The sequence below is a fragment of the Budorcas taxicolor genome, chromosome 14 (assembly GCF_023091745.1).
Source record: "Budorcas taxicolor isolate Tak-1 chromosome 14, Takin1.1, whole genome shotgun sequence".
Classification (NCBI taxonomy): domain Eukaryota; kingdom Metazoa; phylum Chordata; class Mammalia; order Artiodactyla; family Bovidae; genus Budorcas; species Budorcas taxicolor.
The window spans coordinates 14,574,937-14,591,577 of record NC_068923.1 but is presented as its reverse complement, the minus strand read 5'-3'; the positions used below and the strand labels follow the sequence as shown (position 1 = coordinate 14,591,577).

Genomic DNA, 16,641 nt, shown 5'->3' with positions numbered 1-16,641 from the left:
ACCCCACTGTCCACGGGGAGCAGGGTGCGGAATCCCCCACTCCACAGGGTCCAGGCCTCTGGACCAAGTGCAGGCGACAAGGACCCCACTGAAGGGCCCCACATGGGCACCCAGGCCTAGTGCCCATGCTGGACAGGGTGCCACCATCCCCGCAGGCCTCAGGGACAAAAGGACAGACGGGGCGCCTGGCCCTGAGCTGGCAAGGGGCGGCAGCCCAGGAGCCAAGGACCCGGCCAGCCCTGCCCCAAGGCCCCTGCCATCCCCCCAGTTCATGCCAGGCTGTGGCCAGCATGAGCGCGCCAGCATGAGGTCAGCAGCACATGGGGTGCACCAGGAACCTCAGGGGGCGTGCCACAAGACTGGGAGGAGGAGGACCGCATGGGCCAGCCACCCCGGCAAGGCTGACCACACGCTGCAGGCCAGCTGGTCAAGCCAGTGTCTGGACAGGGACGCTGGAACGCGGGGCACCAGGGTATCTCAGGGCAGCTGGACCACTGACTCCCCTGCAGGGCCAAGGGCAGGCTGCTGGCCACTGAAGCCAGCCAAGACCTCTTGCACGAGAGGGGCTGCGAGGGCTGCCAGGCTCCGGGGTCAAGGCAGTGAAGCAGCTCACCCCTGCCCCCCAGCCCAGGCCCGGGGAGTAAGTACCCTGGCTCTGCCCAGAGGACCATCTCCAAAGCAGGGCCAGGCTGGGGCTCCGCCCAGCGGGAGGGCGTTCCTGCAGTGCCAGAGGGACCCAGCAGCGGCCCCACCCAGAACACTCTGGCCACAGGGTCCTGAAGGTGAGGACACCACAGTGGGGGGCCCACTAGTCCCTGGGTGAAAGGAGGTTTCCAGGTAACCCAGGGCTCACACGGCCCCATCGCAGCCACACAGAGGGGCTCCTAGGTCATCCACCCACCTTCCGCAGGAAGTGGGAATCGTGGTGAGGTGCGTGCAGACGGGGCCCCCAGCTTGTATGGCCTGGCCGAGAGCTACTGGACAGAGCGCCCCATGTGTACAGGGTCCAGGAGGGCTGGTGAGGGCAGCTATGCCCCGGGGCAACTGCAGGGCCACGATGCCCCCTGTCCTTCCCTAGGGGTGACTGCCACAGCCCTACGTCCTCAGATGCTTTCCCACCTGACTCCTGGACAGTCCAGCCCCACTTAGAAATGCCAACCTGCCTCGCTGGCAGGAAGGGGGGGGCGCCTGCACCCCAAGACTCAGGCCCCATGCTGTGGCTGTCCATGGCATTCCACCCCGGCCAGCGCCCCGTCTACACCGCAATGCCACGGCCATGGCGCTATTTTTGCCCGGTCTCTGGGGCCCTGTCAATCCACCCTGGCCGCCGGGTCCAGCGCCCCTCCCCCGGGGAGGCTCCGGCAGCATGCACCCAGTACCCGGGACCCCTCACACAGCTGAGGGGCTGGAGAGGGGGAGACACGTCCCGGGCCAGTAGGTGAGGGCTTGAGACTCCACATCTCACTTTGACACCAGTCCTTCACACAAATGTCACACTGCTGTCCACCTTGAAATCACACGTCATCTCAAAACATGGGCACAGGGCCAGAGCTCACTTCTTGCCTGCAGCCCCCGGAAACCTGACACCAGGGCACAAACACTGGAGATAAGCTGTGCTGAGCTCTGCAGCCTCACCCAGCTTCCCAGGACAGAGACCAGGGTCAAGCCCTGCAAGGGGCTCTGCCAGGGGACAGCGCCACCCACCCAGGCTCCAGTGAAGCCCACAGTGGCTGCGGCTCCAAGGTGAGGAGCTGGAGGGCACCCCCGGCGCTGGCTCAGGACTGACCTTCCCGCAGAGCTGGCCCAGGGCACCTGCTCCTTGGAGTCTGTGTGCCACCACTTCTCAGCAGACACCTGCGTCTGGAGCTGGGGAGAGTGGTCTCAGGAAGGACGACGTAGTCACCGTGAGCTCAGCCCACTTACCAGCTGAGGACTCTCAGAGGAGCTGGGAGTGTCAGAGCTGCTTCTAAAACAAGACCCAGAGCCTTCCCAGCCCCAGGTCCGGCCCACTTCTTCACTCTTCAGGGTCAACTTGCTCTCCTGACAAGGACCACCCACACAAACGGCTTTCTAGCTCTCGGAGGCACTTTGCTCTGCAAACCTGAGGACGCCTCCAACGGTCCCCATCCTACTTGCCTCCAGCACAAGCCTCTCCCTTCTTCGTTCCAGCGACACTGCCCACTACCCTGACCACCTTATCCAAACTTAGCCCCTTCACCACTCTCAGGGAACACGGTGTTTCAGTCATCCGTCAATCACTTCGTTACTCTTCCCCGCGTCCGTGAACGGTCCAGGCTCTGAGACAGCTTGACAGAGCTTGGACCCGCGCCTGGCCCCCAGGCCCAAAGCCAGCATGCATCAGTCAGGTTGCTCAACAAACGCGGGAAAACGGGAAGCTACAGGCCCAGGCCACCGCTGGGCAAACATCCATGTGACCCACCGAGGCGAGGGGCAGAGCGGCCCCGGCATCCCCGCCGCCGCCCTCCCGCCGGGGCAGCCGCAGAGGTCCGGCGGGCACGTGGCCCGCGTGCCCCGCCCCTCCGCGAGGCCACCAGCCCGCAGCAGGCCCCGCGCCGCGGATTCCGCGGCACTGCGGCCCGGCCCCCGCCAGCGCAGCGCGGGCTGCCCCTCCCCTGGGCCCGGGGGCCATGCGGCACGAGCCGCGGTACTCACACGCCAGCCAAGGACGCGGCGACCAACGAGGAGGAATCGACGGCGCGCGACGGCAGAGGAAAGGGAGGGCCACGCGCTCCGCGCACGGGAAGTGAAGCGGCGGGCTCTACCACGCTCCGGTGCGCAGGGGACGCGGCCCGCGCGCACACCCTGCTGCGCGGCCCGGGCCCCCCGCGCGACGATCCACGCGGGAGCGAGGGCAGAAGCCAGTGGGAGACGCCGGCGGAGCTCGCCCTTTCCGGGAGGAGCTGGATCAAACCACTGGGCACGGCGCCGGCCCCGCCCCCCCGCTCCCCTCCGCCGCAGTTCGGGTGGACCCGGCGGGCGGGGTCCAGTGACGCGCGGCGCGGGGCGGGGACCGGGGCCCAGCGCGCTTGCGCGCGCCCCGCGGGCGAGACAAAGGGGAGGGCCCGGCCGGTCCCGCCCCCGGCGCCCGCCCAGCGCGGCCGGCCCGGCGGGCGTATGGCTCCGGCTCCCGCGCCCCCGCTGCCGTCGCGGTCACCGCAGCAGCCATGTACTCTGCGGGACCCCCGGCTGTCCCGGCCCCGCGCCGCGGTCGCCGACCCCCCCCCGGATGCCCCATGCAACCGCCGCGGCCCCCCGCGCCCGCCCCGGTCCCCGCCGCTCGGCCGCCGCCCCCCGCGCCCGGGCCGCGGCCCCGCGTCGCCGTGAAGATGGCCTTCCGCAAGGCCTACTCCATCAAGGATAAGCTGCAGGCCATCGAGCGCGTCAAGGGCGGCGAGCGGCAGGCCAGCGTGTGCCGCGACTTCGGCGTGCCCGGCGGCACGCTGCGCGGCTGGCTCAAGGACGAACCCAAGCTGCGCTGGTTCCTGGAGCAGCTGGGCGGCGAGGTGGGCACGCAGCGCAAGAAGATGCGGCTGGCCAACGAGGAGGAGATCGACCGCGCCGTCTACTCGTGGTTCCTGGCGCTGCGCCAGCACGGCGTGCCGCTGTCGGGGCCGCTCATCCAGGCGCAGGCCGAGGCCTTCGCGCGCCAGATCTACGGGCCCGAATGCACCTTCAAGGCCAGCCACGGCTGGTTCTGGCGCTGGCAGAAGCGCCACGGCATCTCCAGCCAGCGCATCTACGGCGAGGCCGAGCCCGCGGCCGCCGGCCCCGCCCCTGGCCCGCCTGTCAAGCAGGAGCCGGGGCAGCCCACCCGCGCCGGGCCCCTGCCCGACCGCGCTGCGAGTACTGCAGCCCCCGCCGAGGGCGGCTACGGCGACGAGCAGATCTACAACGCCAACGTCACGGGCCTCTACTGGAAGCTGCTCCCAGAGCAGGCCGCGCCCGTGGGTGCGGGGGGCTGCGGCCGCCGCTGGCGGGGCGACCGGGTGACAGTCCTGCTGGCCGCTAACCTGACCGGCAGCCACAAGCTGAAGCCGCTGGTCATCGGGCAGCTGCCAGACCCACCAAGCCTGCGCCACCACAACCAGGACAAGTTCCCTGCCTCCTACCGCTACAGCCCCGACGCCTGGCTCAGCCGCCCGCTGCTGCGAGGCTGGTTCTTCGAGGAGTTCGTCCCTGGTGTCAGGCGCTACCTGCGCCGCAGCTGCCTGCAGCAGAAGGCCGTGCTGCTGGTGGCCCACCCGCCCTGCCCCAGCTCTGATGCCAGGATGCCTGCCGTGGAGGGGAGCGAGGAGACCCGCAGGAGGTGCCGGCCTGAGCCCACCGGTCCCCCGGAGGAGCTGCAGACCCCCGACGGGGCCGTGCGGGTGCTGTTCCTGTGCAGGGGCAGCGGCCGGGCGCACATACCCGCCCCCCTGGAGCAGGGGGTAGTGGCCGCGTTTAAGCAGCTGTACAAGCGCGAGCTGCTGCGGCTAGCCGTGTCCTGCGCCGGGGGGTCCCCGCTGGACTTCATGCGCAGCTTCATGCTCAAGGACATGCTCTACCTGGCCGGCCTCTCCTGGGACCTGGTGCAGGCGGGCAGCATTGAGCGCTGCTGGCTGCTGGGCTTGCGGGCTGCCTTCGAGCCCCGGCCGGTGGAGGAGCGCACTGGGCAGCCTGCTGGCCAGGCCGAGGAGGCTGCAGAGCGCAGCAGGGTGCTCAGTGACCTCACGCACCTGGCAGCCCTGGCCTACAAGCGCCTGGCTCCAGAGGAGGTGGCCGAGTGGCTGCACCTGGATGATGATGGGGGGCTGCCGGACGATGGCAGAGAGGACTGGGGCCCCAGCCGGCCTCCAGTGCTGGTCCCCGGGGGCCCCCTGCTCCCCACCAGCCTACCCTCGGTGGCAGGAGAAGAGGAGGAGGAGGAGGCCATCCCCACTGCTGGGGAGGCCGTAAGGGGTCTGGAGACGGCGCTGCGGTGGCTGGAGACCCAGGACCCTCGGGAGGTGGGGCCGCTGAAGCTGGTGCAGCTGCGCTCGCTCATCAGCACAGCCCGGAGGCTGGGGGGCATCGGGCCCTCGCCCACGGTTCCTGATGACGGGCTGTGACCAAGCCTGCCCCGGCAGCCCCTGGTGGCCTTCCTCCTGAAGCACGTGGAGGGGGTAACAGAGACCCTGTCTTGCCTTGCCTCCCCTGGGGTGGCCCACCTCCAAGGCTCAGAGGTTGACAGAGATCCCGGCCTGACCCAAGGGAGCCCTGTTGGTGAAGGGTCAGCCCCTCATGGCACCCCATCTGGTGCGGGGGTAGCTGGAGGAGAGGCTGCAGCTGCCCCTCCTCCCTGGGCAGGCCCACACGTGGCTCGGCCAGGCTCCCTTCCACACGGACCTGGCACACGCCACAGCGCTTAGCAGAGCAGGTAGCCATGTTCTCTCTCTGGCCCCCATGGGGCTGCCCCCAGCCACATTCCTGTCCCCCCAGCCCCCATGGCCCAGCACTTGCCCTGGACAAGGGCCCGGCGTCCAGTCCCCATGGACCACAGCCCTGTGGTCGTCCCAGCGGGAAGCACACCACTCATCTTTGGTTTGGCGCATTAACTGTTTTTTCCAGGTACTCTTCAGGCAGGGCAGATGCTCGGGGAGGCTGGGAAAGAAGGATGGGGCTTTGAGGTTCTGGGTGCAGCCAGGGGTGTAGGTTTCTGTCCACTAGTTTTTTTATCTTCCTTAAGGAAATGCCATTGTAAACAGCTCTCTTATTCCGTGGGGTTGACGAGTACTAGACCTGGGCCCCTGTCCTGCACCCCACCAGCCTCAGGGCCTGGAGCCATGCCGTCGTCTCGGAGCAGCCCTGCAGCACCGCCAGCCACGCCAGGACAACCCTCAGTGCCTTAGCTCCCCTCCGAGGCTGCCCTGCTCCTGGCACTGCCAGGGGCGTGGCCAAGTAGCCACTTCCCACAGGCCATGAATTAGGCTTCTGGGTGGCACAGCTTGAAAGGAGGCGGCGAGGGCTCCGTGTGACCCTCCAGCTCCCACACTGTTCTGCTGCTCCACTCAGCTCTAGAGTCAGGACCCTTTTGGAGGCCTGAGACTGAGACACCCAGGTCTCCCAGGGGCTGCCCGGCAGAGACGCCCAGAACCCCAGGGAGGGCTGGATTTGAGGCGCTGCTGCCTGCCTTGGTGCTCTGCACTCCTCCACCTGCCCCCACCTCCTGGTGGTCCTGGGCTGTGGAGGCCACAGCCAGGTGATGTGTCTGTGGGAGGGAAGGGCCGTGCATGGTGGCAGGGCCACAGGGGTGCCCCCGGAGTAAGGACATCAGCTCTTCCTTGGAACCACCTCTAATCAAAACACCCACACGTGTACCTGTATGTGTCAGACCTGAAAGCTGATGGATGGTGCGGAGGATTCCAGGCGAGAAGGGAGGTGTGGCCGCCAGCCCTGGCCAAAGCCTCCACCTCACCTGCTGCCCTCGATCTGCTAGCACCTGCGGCAGGCCTGCACCCAGCCCGCGCCTCTGCCTCAGGATGTCTTGCGTGTCACACTGCCAGGGGCCCAGGTGAGCGCGCGGTTTCACCATGACCTGCCTGCGGGGCCTCTGTCCTGCAGGGGCCTGCGAGGGGCGGACTCGGAGCCCGGGTGGGCACCGGGTCAGGTGGTCTCCGGTGGTGTCCTTGGTGCCACCCCTCTCACCAGGTTCCTGGTCTCACCTCTAATCCTCTGTCCCCAGGGTCTGGGCAGGGGGCTGCGGTTGATGTTGAGAATTGGGTGTCGGGACAGAGCCTCCTGCCTCGTCCCCTCTGGGGCACTGAGACTGCACCCCAGAATGCGGCTCTGGCCAGCGCCCGGCCCCACATGGCAGCGTGGGAACGAGGCACAGCGCAGGCTGGTTTGGGCCTTCAAGAGCCAGGGCCCTGTCGAGGGTGGGGCTGGGGACACCTCACGCCAGGGCCTCTGAAGTCCTCCCTAGAGTGCAGGCCCAGCTCTGAACCGTGAGGAGGACGGCCAAAGTGCCTTGCTGTGGTTACCACTGGGCCCGCAGCATCTCAGCTGCCAGGCTCTCTGCTCCTGTTCACCATCTGCTGAACCCTTAAGGCTGCGAGGGTAATGACTTCTAAGCCAGCAGCCCCCAGGCAGGACCTCAGGGCTGGCCTGGCAGCCTCGGCGGGCAGAAAGCGCCGCCCGTGGCTTCTGCTGATACCAGCCCACCAGGGGGGTCGGAAGAGCAAACCCACCCATGTGAGGCCAGCCTTGCCTGAGGGACCGCACACCGGGGAACAAGCCCCCAGGTGACAGCCGTACCACGGATGGAGCCCTGGAGCCTGTGGTGAGGAAGGGGCCTTGCTAGTGCAGGGTTGGCCTTGAGCCTGTGGGCCTGAGAGCAGGTCAGGATCTTGGGGGCAGGAGGGCTGGAGTGGGCTGTGGGGTGCTTGCTCTGTCAAGGGGTCTTTTCACAGCCAGCCTCACTTTATAATAAAGGCTGAATATGCCCACTTCACACAAGCTCTGTCCCAGTCTTTTGTAACTGTACCCAGCACGTGGCTCCAGAACACCACCTGAGAAGCAGGGAGGAACAGCAGTGGGCCCACAGACGCCTCATGCAGACTGGCCGCCTCAGGGCGGGGCTCCAGCCTGGGCCCAGGGACTTTGTTGGCAGACGCATGGGTGAGGGGGGGGTCAGTGATGGGAGATGGAGGGGGAGCCCCATCTGCACCACCTGCTCAAGTCTGAGCCTAGGGCCTTGCTGATGGGCCTCCAGGCACCGGGATTTGGTTTTATCCACCTCCAGTGAAACACTGATCGCTCCGTGCTATAGGACAGCATCTTTATTTCCATTTTCAAGGTTAAAAAAAAAGGGGAAGAGATGGACTTTGGCTGGCCCTTCTAACTAGTACAAGGGCTGGGGTCAGACAAGCAGTGCCTGGCTGAGGGCCAGCGGGACAGAGGCTGGAACTCTGGGAGAGGCTTGAGGCTGGGCGGCAGAGTGCGCAGCCGGTGGTGTGTCAGCTCTGTTCACAGACACCCTGCAGGTGGCAGGAAGGGGCTCCAGCACTTGGGCCTGCGTGGGATGGGGCGGCCCTCCAACAAAGGCCCCACGTTTCTGGCTTTCCTGGCCTGTTCATCCCTTCACGGACATGTTGAGAGAACCAGGGCTCCTGACCCAGGGAAGGGTCATCAGGGCCAGCTTTCCCTGCCCTTGCCAGGAGCTTAGGGTCCAGGGACGGGCCACACCCTGCTGTGTTCCCTGCGGGCCAGGGCCCCTCCTCCCTGCAGGGCTTGCAGGACAGAGGGGACCCAAGCCACCACAGGGGAGGGGTGTGGCCCGCACCTACTTCCTGCTGAGCTCCCTGGCCCGGCAGGTGGCAGCCTCCACAGCACTCATGGCCGTGGCCCGCAGCCCACCCTGCTCCAGCACATGGAGCCCATAGATGGTCGTGCCGCCCGGTGTGCACACGTCAGTCCGCAGCTGAGCTGGGTGCTGCCCCTTCTGCAGAAGCACCTTGGCCGTCCCCTGGGGAGAGGTATTGGGGTTAAGGGGGGGGGGGGGCGGTGCTGGCAGCCCGTCTGCAGCTCACCCCCCCAGCACCTCGTCTCAGCTCAGATCAGCTGGCTGCCTCCCCATGCTGACCCTCCCCTTCCACACACTCCCTGGGCCATCCAGCAGAGTCTCACCAGCAGGGTCTGGGCAGCGATGCGGTGGGCCAGGCCACTGGGCATGCCCATTTTGATGGCACCTTCGGCCAAGGCTTCGGAGAAGGCACACACCTGTAGCAGTGGGGATGGGGTGGGAGTCAAAGCTAGCCCTCCCTGGGACTCGGCACCCAGCCTGGAGAAGGCTGGGCACCTTCAGAACAAGGCGCAGGGCGCCAGCCACCAGAGCCAAGGCCGGAGCCCAGAGGTCTGCCAAGGGGCCGGCCTCAAAGGCCCAGGAAGGCACTGACAGGGTGGGCACACACGGGCAGCTGAGGACCATGGGCGGATCCCTGGGGGCAGGGGCTATTGCAGGGGCTTGGGAAGGCCCCACTTTGCAGAGGGAGGGCTGCCCACCACACTCACAAAGGCTACGCCGCTACCGCTGAGGCCGGTGTGGATGTCCACCTGGGCCTCAGGCACCTCCTCGCACTGCCCGCACGCCTCCAGCAGGGACCGCAGGAGCCGGGCCTCGTAGCTCCCAGCGTGGCGGCCCCGCGCCATCACCATGGCACCCTCCTGGACGATGCAGGGCAGGTTGGGTGAGACCCTGAGCACCCGAGCTGTTGGGGGCAGCAGCTGCCAGAGAGAGGCTGCAGTCAGTGAGGCCTGTCCTGGCCGGCAGAGAGACTCTGCTCCCCAACCCACCCATGCCGGCTTCTGGAAGGGCCAGGCCTCAGCTGCAGCCGGTCTGGGATGGCTGGGGTGGGAAGTCGAGTCTGGTCAGCAGAGCCCAGCTTGGGATCAGCATCTCAGCCCCACCGCACCCTCAAGGGCCGCTCACCTCCTCCAGGGTGCTCAGGGACACCCCGGCGGCTACGGACACCAAGATGTGCTCAGCAGTGACGGCAGGAGCCACCTCCACCAGCACAGCTGGCAGGATGTGGGGCTTGGTGGCGAAGAAGACGAGGGAGCAGCTGCGCAGCACCTCTGGGTTGGAGTGGGTGGTCTGGCAGCCCATGGCCTGCAGCAGGGATGCCGGGGCCAGGCCTGTCAGCGGGCATCCTCCACACCGCAGCACCCCCGCTGCAGACGGCTCTACTCCCAGTGGCCAGACCACCCGTCCCTGCTCAGGACCCAACCTCAGGTGGGCCCTGACGGTAGCACGGCCTCAAGCCCTCTGAGCCCGTGAGTGCCCATGACGTTCCTGCCCACCCAGCACACACACCCCTTTACCCCACCCTGGCCCTCCACGACCTTGACATTCCTTCTGGACTTTGACCTCCCCTTCCCCAGCCCAGGCCATCTCAAAACTTAAGCCAAGTAAGCAGACTTCCCTGGCCCCAAGGAGCGTCTGAGGGACAGGAGCCAAGAGCCACCTGGGAGCTGCCCGGCTCACCCGGAAACGGCAGAGGTTCTTGTCGGAGGGGGCACTGGCCAGCATGTGCTCAGCTTCCACTTTTCCTGGAGAGAAAGGCAAAGAAGAGCGGGGGTGTCAGTGAGGAAGACGGGGCGGTGGAGCGAGCCTGCCACGTCTGCAAGTCTCTGAGGCTCAGCCACACCTGGGCCATCCTGAGCCTCTCCAGGAAGCCAGGAGCTCAGCAGGGCAGCTCCACTTGGCCGCGACCAGACCAGACCACCAGCCTCACTTGATTCCACCCGGCAGTCGTCACCACCTACCTGCTGCTGCTGCCAAGCCCAGACGCGTTGCTGGACACAGGGACCAGGAGTTCGCCTTGTCTTGTGAGGACACGGATCCCAGGGACTGCTGCCTCTGGGAATGGGAAGGCTGGGGAGGGGGCATGGTGGGTACGGAGGCCCAGGAAGGGAGGGTGCGGGGTAAGGGTGAACCCTGGGAAGAGGGTGTCTATGGGTGTGTCTGTGCTGGGACATCCAAGCAGAGAATGTCTGTTTGGCAGAATCCGCTACAGGTCAGATTTCTACAAGGTCTAACAAGAAGGCAGAAATACACCCCACAACCTGGACAGATGGTGGCAGCCACCATGTGTTGCCTGCACTGTGTCAACACAAACTCTATGGAGCTGGGGGTAGCAGGTAACACTCCAAGTTTTACAAGTAAACCACTGAGGCCTGCAATAAACTGCTTTCTGATGATTTTCATGTCTCTAGACCTTGACATACAGCTAAAGGCAAAAAGCTAGTCCATAATCACCACAGAAAGATCCTGAATAACGTGGAGCATGATCAGGACAGCACCACCATGCCTGCTGCAGTTCAGTTCAGTAGCTCAGTCGTGTCCGACTCTGCAACCCCATGGACTGCAGCACGCCAGGCTTCCATGTCCATCACCAACTCCCGGAGCTTGCTCAAACTCATGTCCATGGAGTCGGTGATGCCATCCAACCATCTCATCTTCTGTCATCCCCTTCTCCTGTCTTCAATCTTTCCCAGCATCAGGGTCTTTTCCAAGGAAGTTCTTCACATCAGGTGGCCAAAGCATTGGAGTTTCAGCTTCAGCATCAGTCCTTCCAATGAATATTCAGCACTGATTTCCTTTAGGATGGACTGGTTGGATCTCCTTGCAGTCCAAGGGACTCTGAAAAGTCTTCTCCAACACCACAGTTCAAAAGCATCCATTCTTCGGTGCTCAGCTTTCTTTATAGTCCAGCTCTCACATCCATACGTGACCACTGGCAAAACCATAGCTTTGACTAGACCTACCTTTGTTGGGAAAGTAATGTCTCTGATTTTGAATATGCTGTGTAGGTTGGTCATAACTTTTCTTCCAAGGAGTAAGCGTCTTTTAATTTCATGGCTGCAGTCACCATCTGCCGTGATTTTGGAGCCCCCCAAAATAAAGTCTGTCACTGTTTCCATTGTTTCCCCATCCTTCTGCCATGAAGTGATGGGACGAGATGCCATGATCTTCTCAACCAATGATTTTGCCTGCCCCCAACACTGGCAGGGTCTGGAGACATTTTTGGCTCTCACAACTGGAGATGTTACTGACCTCTCGTGGGGAGAAGCCACTGAAGGGAGCTAAACACCCTACAATGTGAAGGACAGAGGATGATCTGGCTCTAAATGTGCAGTGCCGGATACTAGGAGTGCCGCTGGCAAACAAATCAAAAGGAGAGTCGTAGGTTCAGAGGGGCCAGGCAACTCAACAGAGGCACAAGATCTCACTCTAAGCTAGGACTGTCCAAGAGAAACATCACTCAACCCATACATGTCACTTTACAACTTCAAGTAGTCATATTAAACAATCAGGAAAAAACAAGTTTAATTATAATACATTTTAACCTAAGGTAGCCAAAATGTTATTCTTCCAACAGGTAATCAATATTAAAAATTACTAAGACACATTACTTCTTGTTTGTGTGCTCAATCTTCCAAACTTGGCATATATGCTGTTTATGCGCTCACAGTGTAATACCAGAGCACCTGACCTGCCTCCTGAGAAACCTGTATGCAGGTGAAGAAGCAACAGTTAGAACTGGACATGGAACAACAGACTGGTTCCAAATCGGGAAAGCAGTACGTCAAGGCTGTATATTGTCACCCTGCTTATTTAACTTGTATGCAGAGTACACCATGAGAAACGCTGGGCTGGAAGAAGCACAAGCTGGAATCAAGATTGCCGGGAGAAATATCAATAACCTCAGATATGCAGATGACACCATCTTTAGGGCAAAAAGCAAAGAAGAACTAAAAAGCCTCTTGATCAAAGTGAAAGAGGAGAGTCAGAAAGTTGGCTTAAAGCTCAACATTCAGAAAACTAAGATCATGGCATCTGGCCCCATCACTTCATGGGAAATAGATGGGAAAACAGTGGAAACAGAGTCAGACTTTATTTTCTTGGGCTCCAAAATCACTGCATACGGTGACTGCAGCCATAAAGTTAAAAGACATTTGTTGCTTGAAACAAAACCTATGACCAACCTGAGTGAGTGAAGTCGCTCAGTCGTGTCTGACTCTTTGCGACCCCATGAACTGTAGCCCACCAGGTTCCTCCATCCATGGGATTTTCCAGGCAAGAATACTGGAGTGGGTTGCCATTCCTAGACAGCATATTAAATTGCAGAGACATCACTTTCCCAACAAAGGTCAATCTAGTCAAAGCTATGGCTTTTCCAGTAGTCATGTATGGATGTGAGGGTTGGACTATAAAGAAAGCTGAGAGCCCCAAAATTGATGTTTTCGAACTGTGGTGTTGGAGAAGACTCTTGAGAGTCCCCTGGACTGCAAGGAAATCAAACCAGTCCATCCTAAAGGAAATCAGAATATTCATTGGAAGGACTGATGCTGAGGCTGAAACGCCAATATTTTGGCCACTTAATACGAAGAACTGACTCAATGGAAAAGACCCTGACGCTGGGAAAGATTGAAGGTGGGAGAAGGGGACGACAGAGGGTGAGACGGTTGGACGGCATCACCAACTCGATGGACAGGTGTTTGAGCAAGCTCCAGGAGTTGGTGATGGACAGGGAAGCCTGGCGTGCTGCGGTCCATGGGGTCACAAACAGTCAGATGCGACTGAACTGATGCACTCACAGTTCAGTTCAGTTCAGTTGCTCAGTTGTGTCCGACTCTTTGTGACCCCATGAATCACAGCACGTCAGGCCTCCCTGTACATCACCAACTCCTGGAGTTCACCCAAACTCAAGAGTATCGATTCAGTGATGCCATCCAGCCATCTCATCCTCTGTCGTCCCCTTCTCCCCCAATCCCTCCCAGCATAAGGGTCTTTACCAATGAGTCAACTCTCTGCATGAGGTGGCCAAAGTACTGGAGTTTCAGCCTCAGCATCAGTCCTTCCAATGAACACCCAGGACTGGTCTCCTTTAGGATGGACTGGTTGGATCTCCTTGCAACCCAAGGGACTCTCAAGAGTCTTCTCTAGCACCACAGTTCAAAAGCATCAATTCTTCGGCGCTCAGCTTTCTTCACAGTCCAACTCTCACATCCATACATGACCACTGGAAAAACCATAGCCTTGACTAGATGGACCTTTGTTGGCAAAGTAATGTCTCTGCTTTTTAATATTCTGTCTAGGTCATAACTTTCCTTCTAAGGAGTAAATGTCTTTTAATTTCATGGCTGCAATCACCATCTGCAGTGATTCTGGAGCCCAAAAAAATAAAGTCTGACACTGTTTCCCCATCTATTTCCCATGAAGTGATGGGACCAGATACCACAATCTTAGCTTTCTGAATGTTGAGCTTTAAGCCAACTTTTTCACTCTCCTCTTTCACTTTCATCAAGAGGCTTTTGAGTTCCTCTTCACTTTCTGCCATAAGGGTGGTGTCATCTGCATATCTGAAGTTATTAATATTTCTCCCAGCAACCTTGATTCCAGCTTGTGCTTCTTCCAGCCCAGCGTTTCTCATGATGTACTCTGCATATAAATTAAATAGGCAGGGTGACAATATACAGTCTTGACGTACTCCTTTTCCTATTTGGAACCAGTCTGTTGTTCCGTGTCCAGTTCTAACTGTTGCTTCTTTACTTTCATATAGATTTCTCAAGAGGCAGGTCAGGTGGTCTGGTATTCCCATCTCTTTCAGAATTTTCCACAGTTTATTGTGATCCACACAGTCAACGGCTTTGGCATAGTCAATAAAGCAGAAATAGATGTTTTTCTGGAACTCTCTTGCTTTTTCCATGATCCAGCCGATGTTGGCAATTTGATCTCTGGTTCCTCTGCCTTTTCTAAAACCAGCTTCAACATCTGGAAGTTCACGGTTCACCTATTGCTGAAGCCTGGCTTGGAGAATTTTGAGCATTACTTTACTAGCATGTCAGATGAGTGCAATTGTGTGGTAGTTTGAGCATTCTTTGGCATTGCCTCTTTTGGGGATTGGAATAAAAACTGACCTTTACCAGGCTTGTGGCCAGTGCTGAGTTTTCCAAATTTGCTGGCATATTGAGTGCAGCCCTTTCACAGCATCATCTTTCAGGATTTGAAATAGCTCTCCTGGAATTCCATCACCTCCACTAGCTTTGTTCGTAGCGGTGCTTTCTAACAGCGCATCCCAATTCCGACCGCCTCGCGGTTACCGTGAGGACGGCTGACCTTGAGCTTCTCCACTATATCCCCTCCAGCCGCGCTCCCAGAGGAAAGGCAGAGTCCGCTAGCCGTCTTGGCCCACGCCCGCTGGCGAGCTCCACCCTGGCGGCCCTGCGTCTAGGGCGCCGCGCTGCTCTGGGATCCGCGGGGCAGGTGGGCACGGGACAGGTAAGCCCGCCCCTCCCACCTCAGGCCGGTCTCGGACGCCCGCTGGCCCCGAGCCCGGGGTCCCCACGCGTCCTACGCCCGTGACGCCCCACCTGCTTGGATGAGGCCCCGCGCGATGGCCTCCGCCATGCGGCCCGCGCCCACGAAGCCCACTCGCCTCCAGCCGGACTCCTCCGCCGCCGCCGCCATGACGCCGCCGCGCCGCGCCCCACCCCTGCCTCAGGGGCGCCAATGGGCTGCGCGGGCCTCACTTGAGCTCGTCCACAGGCTGCGGAGACCTAACGCTCCGCCCTCTCCCGGGGTTTCCGTGCGGGGCCGGGGCGCCGCGCAAAGCGTGCGGTACACAGGCCGGCTGCCGTACTTGGGTGCTCCACTGGTGTGTGAATTTCGCAAGCAGCAACTTGAGAGGGTCTATTTACAAGCGAAGGGTCGAAAAGGGTGGAGGCTGCAGTGGGATGGGGTACCTCGCGGGGCCAATGGGAAAGCACTGATGGACAGCGGCCCGCTGAGCTTCCAGGAAGGGGCGGCTGAGCAGATTCTGATGAAACTCCTGGCAGCCAGAATCCGGACTCCCGCTTATCACTGGTACAGATCAGGGGCTATCGAGTGGGACTCCGCCGGCCTCGGGCCGGTTTCTGGGTGGGAACAGCGCGCGCCGGTTCTGTTTGGAGCCTGTGAGCAGTCGGGTGTGGAGGACAGGGCTGCCTATTCCGGGCTTGTGGTCAGCTTTCCCCCAAGTTGTAGTGGATCCGAGTGACAGCATAAAATTGACGCAGCCAGTGAAACGTGGGAGCAGCGGTCTGCGGCTTTGCTGTTAAAGAAGCGCCTCAGGCCAGCCTGAGTTTTGGCTTCTGAGAGCTTCTCAGGGAGCTATGTAGGGAGGCAGGGGAGACCTTCCTGAGGTGTAGGTCCCCAGGAGAGACCTGGCCCCTCTAGTTGGTTCTCAGGAACAGTGTGAGGCTAGGGACAGGAAGCACCTTAGAGACTGAGAGGGGGAGGGTGGGTGTGGGGTGTGCTGCTAATTTTTGATTGACCTAGGAAAAATAAGCTAAGACTGCAGTTTTTAAGATTGCATTTTAAAAACGTTTTGATATTTTCTTTAAATTCTGCTTTAGCACGTTCTAAATTCTTCGACGGGCTTACCAGGTGGCTCGGTGGAAAGAATCTTCCTGCAACACAGGAGATGCAGTTTCAATCCCAGTGTTGGCAAGATACCCTGGAGGAGGAAATGGCAACCCACTCCAGTATTCTTGCCTGGGAAATCCCATGGATAGAGGAGCCTCGCGGGCTCCATGGGGTCACAAAAAGAATGAGACACGACTTAGCAACTAAAAAATTCTTCAACAATGAGAGTCCCTCACTCACTCAACACTGTCCCTTCAGTGAGAAGCCCCTGCTCTGGTGCTGGGAATGAAGCCCTCACAGCAGCAGAATGGACAGCCAAAGCCCTACCTGCAGACCTGCCCCTCTATGATACACACACCCCTCAAGGGACAGCTCAGGACACGCAACCACTATTAGTGTCCTCCCAGGCACGTCCAGGCCTTTCTGCTCCTGCCCCCTTTCTCACAGGGCTGATCCAAGATCCATCTCAGGTGCCACCCCTGCCCATCTCCCTTAACCAGCAGACCCTTCATTCACAAATGGTTGCCACCCGGGGGATATACCATGAAGGCGGACCTGGTCCTGGAGCTCTGAGTCCTGTGGGTGGGGGAGGGGAGGAACTTCTGGAGAAGCAGGCCGGTGGGGTGGGCCTCACAGAGGAATAACCGTCTGGACAGAGACCGAGAAGGTAGGGAGGCACTGACACTATTGGGGAG

The 16,641-nt window shown here is 60.8% G+C and overlaps 3 protein-coding genes across 4 annotated transcripts in view; 2 read left to right on the top strand and 1 right to left on the bottom strand.

The window, feature by feature from the left end:
- Positions 1-16,641, top strand: part of LOC128059631 (zinc finger protein 850-like) — a 259,860-nt gene that overhangs the window by 211,300 nt on the left and 31,919 nt on the right. The window lies entirely within an intron of this gene.
- On the top strand, positions 3,186-7,476 carry TIGD5 (tigger transposable element derived 5). The gene has a single exon (XM_052651870.1). It carries the CDS (start codon positions 3,186-3,188, stop codon positions 5,106-5,108), a length of 1,923 nt encoding a protein of 640 aa, XP_052507830.1. The 3' UTR covers positions 5,109-7,476.
- Positions 7,809-15,044, bottom strand: PYCR3 (pyrroline-5-carboxylate reductase 3). Of its 2 annotated transcripts, none has more exons than XM_052651880.1 (6): positions 14,914-15,044; positions 10,022-10,086; positions 9,467-9,646; positions 9,049-9,261; positions 8,665-8,757; positions 7,809-8,503 (listed from the first exon to the last, which is right to left on the bottom strand). In XM_052651880.1, exons 1-6 carry the CDS (start codon positions 15,008-15,010, stop codon positions 8,321-8,323), a joined length of 831 nt encoding a protein of 276 aa, XP_052507840.1. In that variant the 5' UTR covers positions 15,011-15,044; the 3' UTR covers positions 7,809-8,320. The 2 variants fall into 2 exon arrangements, with proteins under 2 accessions (XP_052507840.1, XP_052507839.1); XM_052651879.1 differs by lacking the exon at positions 14,914-15,044 and adding an exon at positions 10,303-11,078.